The sequence below is a fragment of the Cupressus sempervirens genome, chromosome 3 (genome assembly GCF_028749045.1).
Source record: "Cupressus sempervirens isolate cs-2001-9-10 chromosome 3, ASM2874904v1, whole genome shotgun sequence".
Lineage (NCBI taxonomy): Eukaryota > Viridiplantae > Streptophyta > Pinopsida > Cupressales > Cupressaceae > Cupressus > Cupressus sempervirens.
Window position 1 is genome coordinate 309,292,572 of NC_143120.1, and position 19,424 is coordinate 309,311,995.

General features: G+C 35.3%; 1 protein-coding gene across 1 annotated transcript in view; it reads right to left on the reverse strand.

The window, feature by feature from the left end:
• Nucleotides 1-7,256: 7,256 nt before the first annotated feature.
• The window catches only part of UVH3 (5'-3' exonuclease family protein), a 68,805-nt gene continuing 56,637 nt past the window's right edge, over nt 7,257-19,424 (reverse strand). The window contains exons 9-15 of the mRNA XM_089819631.1: nt 18,794-18,988; nt 18,573-18,658; nt 11,361-11,655; nt 11,082-11,218; nt 9,806-9,890; nt 8,713-9,219; nt 7,257-8,399 (exon numbers count right to left, since the gene is read on the reverse strand). Coding sequence (XP_089675757.1) covers nt 7,554-8,399; nt 8,713-9,219; nt 9,806-9,890; nt 11,082-11,218; nt 11,361-11,655; nt 18,573-18,658; nt 18,794-18,988 — 2,151 coding nt within the window. The 3' untranslated portion in view covers nt 7,257-7,553. The remainder of the gene's footprint in view (nt 8,400-8,712; nt 9,220-9,805; nt 9,891-11,081; nt 11,219-11,360; nt 11,656-18,572; nt 18,659-18,793; nt 18,989-19,424) is intronic.

The following is a 19,424-nucleotide window of genomic DNA, read 5'->3' on the forward strand; positions in this document are numbered from 1 at the left end:
TAAAGTAAAACTATAAGCATATTTAGAATTTTTTTTATTAAAGATTTAATTTTAAAGAATAAATTATATATTTCTTCATAAAAATATACTAGTTTTATATATATTTGGAATAAGAAAAATTAAATAATACGATGTCAAATTGTGTGTGTGTGTGTGTGTGTGTGTGTGTGTGTGTGTGTGTGTGTGTGTGTGTAATCATTTAAAAATAAAATTATACATATATACATATTAAAATCATAATATAATATAGAAAAATCTAACCAATGTATGTTACAAAGAAAAGGGGAATGGCAAGGTTCATTTCTAACAACAATTTCTCTTTATGCTTCAACTTTCCTAAACTCTCAAAATATTAAGAGTTTTTGAAATATACTATTACATAATAATAGAGTAACATTGTACGTAATTATTTCAAATACAAGTCTACTGGAGTTCAGTGTGGCGGGTCCAAGCTTTTCAAAAAAATTAGGTCAACTTAGTTATTGTGGAATATGAGTTTTTCAGCTATGTTATAGACCTTAAACCCCTGCAAGAGATGACCTTTGTCTTCAATCCACCATGTGTTTTTTTATTCAATAGATAGATATTATATTGTGTTGGCATATGATGATGATGATGATGGTTATTTTGTCATTGATGTCAAACACTTGAACACACAGAGTCAAAAGGTAAAGTGGAAAAGATAATAGGTAAATAGTTATATACTATCAATGAATAGTATTACATTATCTAAAAGAAGAAGAGTTATTGGATAACTAGAGTGTATCGGTACAAAGGTTTAGTCGAAGTTTATTGATACATAGCATATATGAGTTATCGGAAGCCAACAATTACCTATGCCAAAAAAATCATTAAGCAACCGAAATGAGAAAGAAAAGTAAGTTTCAAGATTAAGATTTTGAAAAACCTAGTAAGGGCAAAAAGGAAAGATTAAAGGTTGAGAATCAAAATCAAGGATAAAAGGATTAAGGAGATGAGTGAACAAGGAGGTTACGAGAATTAAGCAAGCGAATAAGCGAACTAAGGAGACAGAAAATGTGATATCATAATAGTGAATAGAATAGAGATATGAGATTAGATTTCAAGACTAGAGTGGATCTTATAAGCTTCAAAAGGAAAGCAATTACATGTCATTTTCTATCTTGTATTAATGTCTGCCAATTTCTACAGATAATTGTTAAATCCCTTAATCGGATAGTCTCTTACTGGACTTAAGACTTCTTGAGTGAATTAAGAGCTCTAAAGTGAACTTCATTATAAATCTTTTAATAGGGTGATCACTAAAAAGTGTGATAAATCTCTTAACAGAGTAGTTCCTTAACAAACTGTTAGATACACCTAACAATATAGCAATCACTCTTAGCCAAGTGAATTACCAAGAAAGTGACATTTGTAAGCTCTTAACTAAACACCTCTTTCTGGAGCAGTAAAGAGTTGTGTGTACCATCCTATTGATGTTTCTCTGGATCTGTTGCAAATGTAATGGCATTGCCTGTAATGAGGTATATGTTTCCCATATGCAACATCCTCTCATTTATATTGAGCATGGGTGAATGAATAGACATGTCTATTCAATAAATAGATAATTAATAATACAAACTTAATTATGTTATATATATATACAAAACAAATATTACACCATTGGTAATATAAGGATATCTCAAAAGTTTTCCACAATTTAATATCGCATACGATATCAAAAGTATTGATCTCCAAAATATCAACATGTGATATTCATCAATTACTCAAACTTAGGGTGAGATATCACATTTGATATCAAGAGTCTTGATCTCCCAGAATATTGACATCCAATATTCATTAAGTACTCAGAAAAACAAGGTTTGATATCAAGAGTATTGGCCTCCCAAAATATCAATGATATTCACCAATTACTCAAAAACATTTAGATATCACATTTGATGTCAAGAGTATTGACCTCCCAGAATATCAATGATATTCACCACTTACTCAAAACATTTAGACATCACATTTGATATCAAGAGTATTGGCCTCCCAGAATATTAATAATCTTCACCAAGTACTCTAAGAGTAATGGCCTCCCAGAATGTTGAGATACAAGACATTCACCATTTACTCAATTTATTAGATCTCATGATACAAGTTGATTGTAAGATCGTCGCCTTACAACAACTTCTCCCAAATACAAGTGATGATCATTTGGAAGTCGTCACTTCCTCATGATGTACACAGGGGATAGGCCCATATAAAAGTCACATGGTCACAATCCTCTTGATTGTGACAACTCATAGATCATTATAAAAACCATCTCAGCATGGTTTACTCCCTCTTAATCAATAAAATCGGGTTCATTGAAGGTTAACCAAATAGCATCCTCAGTCTTTTCCCTCTGAATCTTAAACTCCCTCTTTTTCCTGCAAGAACATTCTCAGAGGAAAAGATCAAGGCAAATAGCTCATGTAGTAATAAAATAAGAAAAGAGATCTACTATAGACTACATGAAAAATTTACTCAAAAGTGAATTTATCTTATGTAGTCAAAAAATAATCTCCTTCACATGACTTCTTTATTCATTACTAATTTTAATTTATTCAATATTCGATGTAGTTATTAATATATCATCATGATTTATTTTCATAAGCATATTATATATCCATTGATATATTATAATCATGTATGCCTACTTATAAATCTATCTCAACTAATATCATGATAAATAATAATATAGCTATCTTGCCACATATCAATTAATTAATAAAATCTATCAATGTAATAAATTTCATATTATTCTTTATAATATTAATAGACATTCAATATTAAAAAATTTAATATCAATTCTATTTACTTATGAAGTAATATAAATTACTTAAAATAGAAATTTAACATGTGAACCCATATATTTTGTATGTACATCAAATTCTTTGTGGGGATTTGGCGACTTACCTCGAGCGTTGTTTGAGTTGGTCTTGCAGTATCATTTGGCTCCTTTTAATCAAACAGAAACAATTTCATCCCCGACTTAACCTTTTCCAACAAATCTCTAACATGCAATCCAAAATGAATAGCGAGCAACAAGAATTGGAAATATAAAACAACAAATGACAATATGGAGGTCAACAAGGAATAAAGAAAAGGAAACTGTGAAAGAGAGGAGCACCGCCCAAATGAAGGAAATCCAATCAGCATTAGCAGATATAAAACTCAAAGAACCTCAACTAAAGGAAAAAATAGAAGAGGTTAAAACACAGTCTCAAGTTGTAGGCAGCTCAGCAGGTAAACAAAAGGACATCATGGAATGACAAAACAAGTTTCAGATAAGAGAAGAACAAGACAAACAGAGCAAAGCTTCAAATATAATCATCAAAGGCTTGAAAGACTTTGGAGAAAGAGAAAGAATTGATATACTAACAAGAGATTTTCTCAATGATATGCTGAAATGGACAGGTTCTATGCAACAAGCAAATAGGATAGGTAAAAAGGTGGAGGGGAGAAGAGATAGACACGTAAGAGTTGTTTTAAAAAACATAGAAGATAAAAATCTCATTCTTCGGAATAGGGGGCTACTTAGAGGAACTCATATCTATCTAGATGAAGATTTAACTTTTTCTCAACAAGAAGAACAAAGGAAGGAATGGGACAAAGTGAAGGCAACCAGGAGTGAGGGAAGGTGGGCTTTGCTGAAAAATGGGAAGGCCCAAATTAGTGAGCATCTATCAAATAAGAAATAGGAATTCGGGGCCCCACAGGACCGCGTAAGTGTAGTAAGCTAGAATTGTCAAGGTTATCCATGGAGAAGAGGTCCTAGGCTAGGTCCCATAGCAAAAGAGAAAGATATTATCATACTAGTTGAAACACACGAGCACGAAGGATGCAAGGTCCTAGATTTTAGGGGTTACAAGAAATTTTCAGTTTGGAACCAAGAGAAGGATATAGGGAAAGGTCATAGAGGGATTACAGTGCTTATCAAGGAGATGTGGAACAGATTTGTAGAACTCTTGAAAGTAGACCCAAACAAACAATACATATGGCTGCAAATTGTTATAGATGAATCTATTTTTAGTTTGGTCACTTGTTACTTTGCTCCAAAGAACTCTAAAATTTACAAGAGACAAAACTTGGACAACGAAGACCCATTTGCTTTATTAAAAAAGGAAATATCTCTATTCAGCAAATCGAGAGTGATTATGCTTGTTGGTGACTTCAATGCTAGGACGGCCAATAATCAATTGTTGCAATTGAATATAGAAGAAGGGAAGGATAACCCTTTATGGTTAGTAAAAAATGATGACCACTTTTGGAAGAGAACCTTGCAAGACAACAAAGGGGGAGTCTAACATTTTGGGGCAGAACTTTTGGGGATGTGTAGTCTTTTTGGCATGACTATTTGCAATGGCATGGGCAGCTGGCCAGCATCCAAGGATATCACGTGCAAAACATACAACAAACAAAGTGTGGTGGATTGTGTGATTTGCTCTCAAAACTGGATTCCTAGAGTGATAGACTTCAATATTGGGGAAGCTCCTATAGAAATGAAATCTGATCGCATGCCTCTCTATTTTAATTTAGACTTGGTCCCATGTAACATACACAATGAAAGTGAAGTATGCAAGGAAAAGGCAACCACAAGCAGTGGGAGAATACTCATAAATCAAGCAGATAGGTTTAATAGGGAAATATTCAAGGTTGCTCTCCAACAACAACTTCTTGAAGCAAACACAAATAACATGGATAAATGGATCAACATGGATTTTGAACATGTGCACAGCAAAATGATCATCCCTATTCTCCACAAGGCACTAAAAGGATAAAAGATCTCGCAGTAAACAGAGGGTTGCAAATACTTTTCCTACTAATTTGTGGTATGACAAGGAGTGCAAGCCAACTAAGAGATCGTTGAAAGGCAAGCATACAAGCAAAGAGGACAAAAAGAAATGTACAGAGTTGGTCCAATCAAAGAAAAGAGATTATGTCAATGCAAGACAAGAGGAGTTATTATCTCTAAACAAACAAAATCCCAAAGACTTTTGGAAAGAATTGCAGCAAAGGAAAGAACAAACTGAAAACAATATCACTGATGCCCATTGATTAGAATATGCAAAGTTACTTTATGACCGCATTGAGGAGAAAGAACCACCTCCTATGGTGATCTCATCTTCTGAGCTCTTTATAATAGAGGACATCGAACTTGGAATAAAGAAATTAGCAAATGGCAAAGCAAATGATATAGAGGGGCTGCAAGCTGAATTCTTGAAATGGGGAGGCGATCTTCTAGCTCCTCATATAAAGGGGATCTTTAATAGGGTCATCCAAGACAGCTTTCCGAAAGACTAGACCACTAGTGTAGTTATACCTGTATTTAAGAGCGGTGATATTAACAATCCATCCAATTACTGCACTATAATGGTCAACCCGCTATTTGGCAAACTCTGTGGTAGCATGGTAGAAAATAGGATCAGCAAATGGGCGGAAATGGAAGGAAAAAGAGCAAAATGACAAGCAGGTTTTAGACCAAGACACTCTACTATTGATCATTGTGTTACCCTTAGACACTTGATAGAGAAAGTATGGGACAACCAAGGAGGGGAAGCTTCTTGTTGCTTCGTAGAATTCAAGAAAGCCTTCGATACGGTACCTAGAGACAAGATATGGAAAAGAATGGAAGAATTAGGCATTCCAGATGAGTACAAAGAGACAATGCATAGAGTTTATGAAAAAGTTAGAGCAAAAATCAAAACCAAAGAGGGAATGTCTGAATGTTTTGGGAGTGATATTGGCGTGAAACAAGGGTGCCTATAATCCCCCACTTTGTTTGGTCTACATATTGATAAATTAGAAGCTTGGCTAGAAGAAATTGATGGTGAAGGGATCCAATTAGCTAACTATGTGGTGAAGCTTCTTCTCTATGCAGATGATCTAATATTGATATCGAAAACTTCCCAAGGACTAAAAGATCTCTTAAAAGCTCTAGAGCACTTCTATCAAAAAGTGGGGATGCAGGTGAAAAAATCCAAGACAAAAATCATGATTTTCTCTTTGAAAAGGAAGGAGGACCATTCAGATTTTCTCTTTTGAGGGCAGCCCTTTAGAAAAGGTGACAGAATACAAATACTTGGGGATTGACATCAGCCACAGACTCAACTGGGAGACATGCAAAGCTAAAAGGGTTCAAAGAGGATGGAAAGTGTTATATCTGTTACAAAATAGGTGTAGGAATGTCAAGTTATGGGACTGGAAAACCAAGAAAACTCTATTTGGTTTGCTGGTCACTCCAATTGTTCTCTATGGTTGTGAGGTTTGGGGGGGCAGCATGACAAAGTGTGGGTGGAGACAACTAGAGAGGATCCAGAAACATCTAATCATTTCTAATATCAAAGTCAAGGCCTCTGTTTCTTATGAAATTCTGTTAGCAAACACTGGTATGTATCCATTGGAGGCAACTGCCATAATTCGGTTAATAAGTTATTTAAAGAAACTTGACAACATGGATAGCCAACGCTGGCCCAAAATTGCAATGCAGGAGGACTTGGCTCGCAGAAAGAAGACCTTGCAATGCAGGAGGACTTGGCTCATAGAAAGAAGACATGGATGAAACAAAGCATAAAGTGGTTGAGCAAGTGGAATATCAAGTTGCAAGATTGTCCGATTAACAACACAGAAATAAAGAAGCTCATTAGGGGAAAATTTCAAATGGCCATGTGATCTCTCAACATGGGTCGGAAGAAGACACATTATATTAAGATTTTCAATCCTTATAAGGAGCATGGAGATCAAGCATATCTGGGGCCGACTATTAATAATAAGGCTAGGATGTTAATTGCTCAGTTGAGGACTAGATCACATCATCTCAAATGCAAGACCGGTAGATGGAAGAAGCCTAAAGAAGAATGGGAAGAGAGGATCTGCAGAGTCTATGAAAGGAGGATAGTTGAGATGGAACGTCACTTTCTTACTGACTACAAGGCATATGAAGACATCCAAGCCCAATATAAGGTCATCATAAGAGATAACATAAGCTTACACAGTATGTTCGAGGAGGATAAGATACGACAGACTGTTGGTTTGATTGTAAAGATCCATAGCAAGAGGTTAGATCGGGAAAGGAATCTGGCCCCTTGATTCTGATTTGTGTTCCCTTGGACCGATGGTCTCGTGGACGTCATTAAAATTCTTCATTCATTCATTCATAGGGACCCCTTAATGCAAAAAAATAAGTAATAAATTTCCGAAGTTACAGAATGCATACATCTAAAGGCCAAAGAAATATATACATAGGCACGTGGCAAAAAGGGATCACCTTTAAAAAAAGCTTACAATCTCACTAGCACGTGGAAACGACTGTTAAGCCCGAAATTATGGGCAATTCTAATTATTAAAATGTAAGGTGATTCTAATTTCTCCCTAAATAACTTCTAAACTACAATGCATAAATAATTCTAATAACTAAAAGCATTTTATGTTGCAACCTGAGCAATATCTGTGTTCCTCCAGTTCTACGTATCCTACAAAAATGACCACCAAGGACGATTTGCGATTTCATAAAATTACATAAATATTTTTACATAAAAAAAATCTTGTTAAGTTCGTTTTCTCCTCCTCAAGAAGGGCATTGCCCGAAGCCCTGGAACAGCTGCAGGTCTGTGAGTCTCCTGCTTCTTTTCTGTAACTCCATCAATTTCATTTGGGCTTGCTTCAACGTTAGTGCTAAAATTCCCGTCCGTGTTGACGTCATATTTTTTGGTATGAATAATTGAGGCGTTTTGAGCTTCAGAAGTCTGACAGTCAAGATTTGCATCTTTACTTGGCAAATTAGTTTTCGAACCTACCAGAGGACAATCACGAGTATCAAATTGAATACCAACTCCAGTCAGATTCAAATTGCCATCTGCATCACCATCGTTAGTATATATATCTTCTTCCCGACTATCCTCTTCAACACAAAATCCACCACCTGTGGCAAGGCAATCTCCAGCAGAATTGGGATTGTCACCTGCATTGTCGTTAATGGTATGCAGATCTTGATTATCCTTTCCAACACAAAATCCACCGCCAATGGCAAGATAATCTCCAGTACAATTGGCCTTATCATCAGCCTTGCCATTGCTAGCATCTAGATCTTCATCACAGAAGACACCTCCATCGGCAGGATGATCCGAGTATTGCTTCCCATTTTTAAAACCAACATCAGGAATTTCAAATCCTGTTTCCTGCAAATGATTTTCAACACTAACCTGTCCGCCCGTCCTCGTAAATGAAGATAGTGAATCCTGAGATGGCTTCTGCGACACTTTTGGTTCTGATGCTTCACATGACATCTCAATGTCACTGTCACTGTCACTGTCACTGCTATTGTTGCTATGACCCGTGCAATCACTCTCTTGCTCATCCAATGCGTATTTGACAGCTTTCCGAGGCCTTGTGGACTGTGAATTGTATTCAAGTCAGAATAAACAATTGAACTGCCCACAACAATGAAAAATACTAAACAGGAATAACCTGTTCTGAATAGACTAGGAATAACTTTTTCTGAATAGACTTATAAATGAGAAACAACAAAAGATAAAATTATTATACTGTTGACTAACAACAAAAATAGGTCAATGGGACTAGAAGAAAATCCATTAGTACTAGCACAGGCAAAAAATAGGAAAAAATGAGCGACTGAAATTTTGATTAGAAAGTAAATAACGAGCCCAACTATAACAGCCTATGCAAATAAAGGATAAGATAGCTCACCTTACGAAGTCCAATTTCATCAGCACAAAACTTTCTCTTTAATTGTCCACTTTCAGATTTTTTTTCATTTTCATTATCACTGTCATCTGTTGAATTTCTTGCCTTCGTTCCCCTACCATGTCGCTTGCCTGCACCTCTTTTTCCTCCCCTTCCCCTGCCTTTACCTCTTCCTCTCCCTGAAGACAAGAGTTTCACAGTGCTATCTGCCGCCTTTTTGCTTATTTCATTACCATTTCCAACATTACCAGAATTTTGTGCATCACTGCTTATTGTGTTGTTTGTGACATCAACCATATCTTCTTCAGCTAAATTGTTATCAGTTTTTACATCGTTTACCTTCTTTTTTCTAGGCCTTTTCTTTGGAGTACTCTCCAGATGTGGAGGAAGATCCATCAAATCTGCTGAGCGACGCCCTGTGATTCCAGTAACAGCCTTCTGGATTCTTCGACTGCGAATTTTGGCAAACCTTTCGTTGAAGCTATAGAATGCCTCCAAACGAAGTTGATTCTACAACAAAGAAAAACTAATGTTCATCACTGACTAAAATAGGTCAATGTAACTAATATGTACAAGAAGCAAAAATTAAATGGATGAAAAGAAGCTCCAAACTTGGAAAAAAAACTAAAATCACATAAATGATAACAGAAAATAGCTACCTAAAATGTATAACCAGCAAAAATTTCTTTCGAAATGTTAGAATGATATATGTTGCACAGACTTGATAGTAGAATTTTTTGCCAATAACAATAGTGACTAACAATATAGGATAGTAAATAAATTATACCAATAAGCATTAATAAATATTTCGTAACAAGCAACCTTAAATTTTATGTAAAGTAAAATCTGTCCAAGCAAAACAATGATGGAAATTTTTGAAATAATGAAATTAATGCCCTAAATTCATGTACAAGTATTTAATCCTCCAAGACAAGAGAGTTAGTTTTGAAACTTTAAACTGTGCACAAGACCATTCCTTCCTATTATAATATGTTTACTTTATTCTCATTCGTAAAGTTTTGAAACTTCAAACTGTGCACAAGACCATTCCTTCCTATTATAATATGTTTACTTTATTCTCATTTGTAACACTAACCTCACGTCGATCATACTCCTTTAGTACAGGTAGAAGCAACTCATCTGCTTTCTCTTTGTGCCAACCAAATCGCTCCCAGCATAACCTATGAGACTGAAAACCATTAATACACATTACAGAATCTTGAAGCTTAAAACCACAGAAAGACTCGAGAAGGTAAAATCTAAATTACAACATTGAATATAATCCTCAGTAAATTATGAGTTAAAACATATACATGGTGAAACCTTTTGCTTTGTTTCCACAGGATAGTAGGATTAGCTTTAACCAGAGTTAATATCAATATGGGGCTAGTGGCTGATTAAGTTTAAATTCTCCTGATCTACCTTATTTCATGTTTGCTCATCAGATTCATTAACTTCCTGATCTTATTTCATAAATGCTCATCAGATTAATTAAACTGTATTTGTACTATCCAATTATTAATAGCCTTGTCTTGAAAGTTGCTATTCCACTTTTCAAAGACAAGCAAATGGTTCTCCTAGATACAAGCACCATTATAAAAAATGAAAGCCCTAACAAGATTTGTATTAAAGAACCTATAGTCAAACCAACAGTTGAAATATGATCTTGTACATGATTACAGCTATACATAGTACATACAGTGTCTATTATAGTTGTCAAGTATATGCCTTGACTCAAACCATTTGTTTACTTCTCGTACCACTCAAATTTCTTTACCCTTGCTTGCTTGACCCAAATTAATTGCAATAACTGAAGACTACTCCAATTCTTGCAGTTCTTCAAAAACAGACCAGAAATTTCAATGAAGGAATATGAAGAGAAGTGGAGCAGAAACTAATAATAAATAAAATTGTGCAAGCCCAATAAATTCCACGATCTGAGCTATTCTTTTGTAGTGATATTGATATTAATATTCAACCGTGTAGTTTTTCAGTCAAATTCATTGACCCATGTTTCAGCAGTAGTGGTTCACAAGAACCCATCTCTCAAGAGAATGAATAGAGCACTTCGCACTCATTGCATCTAGGTGATGCTCGCAGAGGTGAAGCATCGGGACTTCCCGGGAGGTCACCCAATCACTCGCATTTGAGATGGGTTCTTGTAAACCACTAATATGAAACATGGGTCAATGAGTTTGACTCAAAAACTACAAAGTTGAATCCTGAAAGCAATATCACAATCTGACTTGCCGGGGAAAATATCTCCCCCTTCTCCACCCAAATAAAACTCCTTTGCATTTTTAACTGGCTGCTATCAAAGTATACAAATTATCATCTTTAATCCAAATGGTTTTAAACAATTAACAACTTACTTGCGGAGTGACATCAAATCCGGTCTTCCCCATGAAAAGGGTTCAGTTGATTTGTCAACTTGTGGAGCTCTGTAAGCAGAAATGACAGAATCATTTGGGAAGGAATCTGGAATATGCCAGTTTTTACTCACTGCTTGCTGGAATTGACAAGCAGAGTTGCAATATGTTAAACAAACATGAAATTAAGTAGCCAATCCATTTCAGTTTCAAAATTTAACGTAACAATCATTATATCCCAGTAAACAATTCAACAGAGCAATGTCAGAAAAAACACATTACATGTTTTGCCATGAAGACCTTTTTAAGAGCAAGGTCTTTATCTTCAGAGAGCTCATCTTCTTTCACCGATTGAGCACCATCATCTTGTTTAAAACCCTCTTCTTTTTCTTCAACTACAAGCTCATCTTTCTTATTAAGTTTTGATGTCTTCTTTCTTGAGCCTTTCCCTGAGTGAGCATGAACCTTATCCAGAAGGGACGGATCTGGTGAATCAACCCACTCTTTGAACTTCTTCAGACCATCCTCCTCATGAAACGTTCTGACAACTTCAATAGCATTAACAATTCCAATGCCACTGCCATCAAAAACACAAACTAAATCAATAAAAACATTCAATGTCTATACCAAAAAAGAAAATATTAGAGAGCTTTCTTTCACTTATGGGATAAATCATAAATGAAAGGCAAACTGTAATGTTTTCATTTGGGCAATTTGTGAAAATCAAAAAACCAACTTACACCCAATTTGTGTAAACAGTACTCCAATTTAGAGCAAAGATCAACTTTTAAAAATGTTTGACTTGTAAAACCTCATCCGACCTTCTAGATAATCTCATTCACGATATTAAGAATAAAAAACATCAATGGGGATTGAGACCATCATAATAATTAGTTACAGGCAGCATCCAAGGATGTTAAAAAGGAAAGGAAAGGAGTTTTTATAGTCCATGATACCAGCCATCTGTTTTTGGGTCTACATATGGTTACAGTAATACTAATATCAGACTACCCCATACTGCTTACAGAAGGCACTTTACTGTGCTACAAATAAGGCACCCGTGGTAGGATTTGAACTTGTGAACTCTCTTTCCAGAACCCAAATTCTCCACCACTAGGCCAACTCAAGTTGTACATTTGAACATAACTATAAAATTTTATTTCTTTAAAATTTAAATGACAACTAGACAATAAAAAGGATCATTATTTTAATATTTTTTAATGTCACTGAAAGAAGTTTTTGGCAATTGGCCTTATACATTACACTAATTAAAGTAACGAATACTCAATCAAGCATGGTAAATAGAAAAGACTATTAGCATTGTTGGTATCCACACAAAACTCAACTCTCATTTTCTTTTTCTCGGCATTATTGTTATTTGATTCTCAGATTTGTGTCATCCAAGTTTGATTGGTAATCTTCCCAGTCAGTTTACAAGGTCATCCTATCAGAGACTTTTTTTGTGACAACTTTTGCAGGGCAAAGATGATTGCCTCAATACTGATACGGAATAAGCACAAAGCAATAATGAAATATTAGGGGAAATGGAAGAACAAGAAATGATAGGGTGGAAAGAATAAATCGGCTGGATTTAGTTGGAACTTCACCCAAGTGTTAACACAAGAAGTTGGCACACTTTTCCAGTGGCCTAATCACTTGGTAATTCCTCCCAAATCATGAGATATGGTCTTCGTGGAGAAGGTGCATTCTTTTGACAGCAAAGCCATGAGTTATTCTGCTGGTGCACATTTTGGATGGTTAAGCCAATAATTTGCTCTGCAGAAATCTCAGCTAAAATATAGAGAACACTTCGATGAAGTGCACCAAGTTTGCAAGAAATATTTATGTTAAGTGCATTTCCCATTTTGTGTGGCTTAAGTTTTAACCATTACTCTTTTCTGCCACACAAATACAACAGATGGAAAATGGGTTAGTGATCCGCACCAAAGAGACAAAATGCAAATCAGAAGACTTGAGCGTATCTTTGTGAGGGTTAAACCATCCGTTTTCTACCAAGGTATAAAAAGTGGCAACATCAAGGGAATTCTCCGCCCAACCCTCCACCTTTGACTAGGTGAAAAAGGAAGTCCATTCAGTTGGGCATAAATTTAAGATGGTTTCGCCATTGGTAAATCCCACCAAGCAGTCACTAAATATTGTAAACTTTCAAGTGAGCTATAACCTGCTCAGTTTTACATAAAAAGAGCATTAGTAATTTAAACTTTGAATCCATGTTTTGAACATTAGAAACAGAAAAAAGCGGGCTGACATATCTGTTGGTTAAAACCCAATTGATTTCCACCAAAACATCAGCAGTAAGTTGCTGGATGCACACCAGGGCTGATATAGCCATGTTTCCATCATCAAAACAGTGGCTGATCCATAAGTAAACTCTACCAACAGGCAAAGAATGGAAGACATAAAATGATACACATTTTACGACATTCGATTGTTAGTAATTCCTGCCAAATCTCAAAAAGTTATTTAACAACTCATAAGGGCACACCTGGTCTACTTTAGGCATGGTGAAAACTCCTATGGCACAATACTAGAGAGGTTTCTCCATGATTTTTTCCTTCCAGTTATCTAAGCCAGCCAATAGACCAAAACAGTTCACCCAGATCACAAAATTAACTGTTGCAAGCAAGTTAGTGTTTCGGCATTTTCATTACAGCAATTTTTTAGCCACATCTTCATAACAGCAGGTTAGTGTTTAGCCATGTTCCCATCATTTATCTTGATTCCAAGCATATATTTATGGTGGAAGAGTCAGGGAAACAGTTTCTTTTCTCCTTGCAGCATCATTATCCATTGACACAATAATCAAGGACATTGTTGAGTTTCAAATGTACAGCATTAAAGGGTTTCAAAAGGCCATTAAGATTTATTTAAATTCTTGTGAATGCTTTTTGTGCTAGGGTTTTAATTGTCTAGAACTGTACTCTACAATTCATCCAGCTGGCAGGTGCTTTGGAAATTTTGGAGTTAAGTGAAAAACCTAGGGTTTCAGATTCAACTTGTTTTAAATATCATCATGCTGGAGTTTCAGTGTGCTTCATAGGTTTCACCAGCTTCAATGCTGAAATTGCTTTGTCTTCAACTCCCTAAAGATCATTCATGCAACATGCTAGTTTTAGCAGTGACCATATCCAGCAGTGGCTAGTCTCAATATTCTATTCCAAGCAGTGTATGACAATTTATATTTAGGCTGCTGCAGTTAGTTGTATTTTATTAATTGTTTCCTAATATGTTTTCTTTGAAGTTTCCTTCTTTCAGATTTCCATGCAACTTGTGGTTAAATTTACTTTAAAACGATTATTCTTGGCATATTCAATTATTATTCTCAAATCCCTAACATTCATTCATCAAAACCTATAAATAAGTGCCTTGGGTACAAAACAATAATATTGATGGTTGATGCTTATGCTGCAAAAATAACATTACATATTTTATTTCTATCTTTGTTACTATGAGTGAAATTTCATGAAGTGAGTCTAAAAGTATATCCTATTTATTCAGGCTTTGTATTGATAATATTCATCTATCTACGTTGTAGGTTTGCATGCAACATAGCCTTTCAATTATCGAAACCATCTACTGTTCAAATTGATATTTTTTCGAAACATGTTTGCAATAGAACATTAGTCTCTTTTTTAGGAAGAAGAAAATTGTGTTATACTTTGCTGTTTTTTCCATTCAATATCTGAAAATCTCATTGAAAGGCAAGATTGTTCATAGTCTAGTGCATGTAACTGGAGCTAAAAACAGCCACTTAATGTAATGTCCCCGATTTAAAAGTCCCCAACTTTTTGGGACCCTGCAAACAAGCTAGGAATCATTTATAAACATAATTCGTTATTAGACCTCTAAAGTTGGAAAGAAGCATACATTGGAAATGTCGATCAAAGCAATACATTGCTTGAATCAATTTTAAGAAGTCTCAACCATAGAAGTGATAAGGTAGTGACTTGATAAGGTGCCTTAGTGACCCCCTACACTAGGCCCACAAGCCAATATGTCATCCATCTTGGCCATGAAAGGAAACTCAGGTGCGGAAACAGCTTCCTACACTAATCTCATAAGGAAAGTATGATGCAAATCCTATTAAAATCTTCTACACTTACAGATTCAATATCATGTAAACAACAATATTGCAGCCAACCATGCATACAGAAAATAGACAGAGAAAGGAACACATAACACAAGGATTTGCCGGTGGGGAAAAACCTTTCGGTAAAACAACCCCACCCCTTTAGAACCTGCACAATGTATTATCTTCAACACGAAGTTACAATACACTTGCAATGCAAGTTCAACATCAACAACAGAAGACTCCAGTAGCTACTCGCAGTACCAACAATACACCTTTTTCGCATCGCATCTCTTCGCAACCCTAAAAACGCTTATAACATGCGCTTCACTTTAGGGCTACTCCCAAAAGGTAAACCATATTAGGGTTTTACCATTCTCCGAGAAAATAGGAACCCCAAAAAAATTTCGGGCCGATGCCCCGAACCCCACTATTGGGGTAGAGTGTACAGTACTCAAATATCTTAGTTGCCACATGTCTTCACCTATCATTGAATCTTCCTAACATAGCTCTTACGTGTCATAGGAATCCGTCATAACCGTTTTAGTCATGATCTCCTTACACACAATTCAAGATGTCGACACATCAACATTATTTGCAAGAAATACATTTTACAAAACAAATAATAAGAATAGGAATTATACAAGGTTGAGACACCTTATTCCTAACAGGCCACATGTGGCCCGTGCCATCTATATGAGGCAAACAACCTATTGTAGTGTCCTGTCACTATTTTCCTCAAACTTGCCATGTTTGTCTTACTTCCGATGATTGAACATCTTATGCATTTGTTTACCATAATAGAGGTCATGAGGAACATTCACAATAGGATGACCAGATAGTCCATTCTTCCCAAGCCCAAAGGAAATCCATTTGTCCCCCTTTGACCTCATGGGACTCCCTAGTCATATACCATGAGGAGGCACTCTTAGAAGGTGACCACATCAAGGCTTTCTCACCTGTGATCGCTCATTTACCCTACCATGACTGGAATCCAAAAGCACACGTAGTATTTTACACAATAAAACCTATATTAAAATATTCCTGAATCAGCAACGGAATACATCAGAGATATGCAGACTATCTGTGATTATGTAGTATGTACATGTCTGTATATATATCTATATTTAAACAATCATACAGTAATATCCTTAACCTCAATTGCATATATAATTCAATAAAGAACAATCATCAACGAGTTCCTTATGCAATGTATGTTTCACAGGATATTCATACCCAAGATTGCAGATTTAAATACTATTATTACAATCTGCTCTCTTCTTAATTCAGTGTTCTATTTCATGGTGAATTACGTCCCCCTTTTATATCTTTATACTTGAAGTTAAGGGAGATGTACCCCTTCAACATTGCTGTCCTTACACCCTTCTTTACTAATCACTGTCAATAATTTTAGTTTATTTTATTTCAATGCCTTTATTTTACTAATTGGTTGTATAGTAACGATTATAATCACCTCCTTCAACCACTCATTATTAATTTCTCAAGCTAAGCAATAGTAAGCTGATGTCATTCTTATCGCAGTACATTGCTAAGGCCTCCATTTCATTACTTTATATTTACCAAATGGAAAATTCTTATAACAACGATTGTAAGCATGGCATAGTGGCATGCCTTTGTATTCTGATATCATTTGTTATTTGCCATTATAATGCCGATTTCAATCAACCAAATTGCAATTATGGTTTCAAATTATTGATACGGACTGTGAAGGTATATTTTGTTGTGTTAGATATTGTGAAGTATCACTATAGTGAGACAAATTCTAAACAGAGTTTGGTTGGGATAATGGCAGTGTATTATTGCTTTCCTTTAATATATGACAGATTATATAGTAATATCACATTCCAATTTGGTGATTGACTGATAAAGAATGCATTCTTTTGATTTGATAATATAAGGCATTGGTAAGTGATGATTAGGTGATTGTTGGTTTGATAGATTGATGATTGCTATATTGTTTGCTTCCTGAATCCCAAGGTGTCTTCTTGTTTGCACGATCTCGCTGACTGATTGACATCATGAGGGATTAATGATTCTTGGATTCATGACTAATGAATGATAGGTGATCCTTTATACTTTCTTGGTGGATGGGTCATCGCCTTTCATAGGATTTAAGACACTACTTTTCACTGTTGGTTTTGAGAAAAATAAATAAATCCCAAAATTCATCTCCCATATATGCCTTTCAAATGAAGTTCTCTTTTATATTTCCTTTGAGTGTTGGCAGTCACACCCTTTCATTATGAAAAGAGACATCTGTTTGACAACAACTGCTGCCCTTTTTACTTCTTATTTCATCTTGACATATCCATCACTTCTCAAATCTGTCTTTACTGCTTTTCAAATCTATGCATATCTGCATATCCTATTCTTCTAGATCTACATATCTTATTTTCTTCTTTCCTTCTCAATTCTTATTTTTGATGCCTCCTTATACTTCTGCTCTGAATCTGCTTGAGAGTCATCTGCTTCCTTTTCTCAATTCCTTTTTATCATTCTTCCCCTTTAAATATGGATGCAGCTATCCTCCATCCAAACTGTACAGTTGACCAATTTTCAAAAAATCGAAAACATCATGGATTTTTCCGAAAATTCAGCATTTGATCTTCATGATCTGCATAGTTTGTTGTTGAAAACAACAAAAAATTGGAAAAAAAATACTACGTTTTCGTGAATCTGGAAAAAATAAAAGTTAGACTTTGTTTTGTCTTTAGTGCATTTTGGATGGAGATTAGCCTGTCCCTTATATATTTTTTTGGGAAGGGTCATGCCTCTTCACAATGTCTTCCTTTTTCATTGGTCACACCCTTTCACAGACACCACCTTTGAAAAATTCACAACCCTTCATCTTTTAATAGAATCACTTTCTTATTTTCGTCCCTTTCCTTTCTTCTTCCCTTAATCATTCCTTAATTCTTATGCTCCCTCTCCTTCTTCCCTTCATTTCCCCCTCAAATGTAGTTCTCTTCTCTCCCTTTTACACCTCATGTTCAAGGAAGACACAACTTTTCTATTCGTTCCTTTTGACCGTTTGTTTAACTTAATTGAATTTTGATTGTTTTTAATTGTATTCCTTCATATTTATAATTTTTTCATTATCGTTCATTATTTAGTCCTATTTCAAGAAGGGGACATGACACTTGGGCATTTTGATATATGCAAATTCCCTTAGTGAGATTTTCTGCAGTTTGCGTCAACATATAATATTTATAGTTATAGGCTACACTTAGTTTTAGAAGATCTTCGGGAGCTTCCTCTCATAATTTGAACAACAGTTGTACCATACACTCTATTTTGTTTTACGATTGGCTCACAAGAGACAAATTAAACAATAACAAAATCAATATTCTGACTCAGAACACAGAGAAAATTATACTTCATACCTGATTCCCTCTGTATAATCACTTCCAAGAAGCAAAGCCATGCAGATTAGCTTTTCCCTATTCAAACCAAGTTCCTCCTCAATGTCCTATAAACAAACAAACAATAGTCACTTCTATGCTCTTCAAGCTTTACCCTGTTCAAAATTATATAGAAGAAAACACTAAGCCATATTGCAAACCTGAAAAGAAGGGACTGAACAAAACAGAAAAATATCTCTAACCTTCATAAAGTAAGTCTCAACATACTTCCGCTCATCAAAGATATTCTTGTATACACTACCAGCACCAAATAGGAATACATCACAATCATCAGTTACAACACCATCAACTAAATGTGTACATTCAAGATACGCACATTGGGCTTCTGCTTCCATTGGTGCAATGATGTATGGCAAACCAAACATTTGAAGTAGTTCCTGTATGTAAAACCATCCCAACAGAAGTTTGGCATGTCAAAAATGACTAGTAGTAAGACTTGTGAAAAACAAGTGCAGTATCATCTCATTGTCAGTGATAAGTTACCTACAAGAACATGATTTAAAGTTGTGGGTTACGCCTTCTTAGTCATACCAACATACATTACTTTGTAACAAAATCTATGTCAATCATCTTTGGTACAAGAATTGTCACTAAAGGCAAAGTTGAATTTCAAGAAAAGGAAAAATGTTCTATAGATGTTCACAAAAGTAGAATCATGGGACTTGAGAGTCTATTTAGTTACAATATTCAAGTACTAGAAGAGCCCTAGATTAATTACAGAAATAACAAAACAAAAATGTTAAAAATAATAAAATACAAGATAGATCAAATATGCATCCTTCTTCTAGAGGAATTCTGTCCCTCATTTCCATG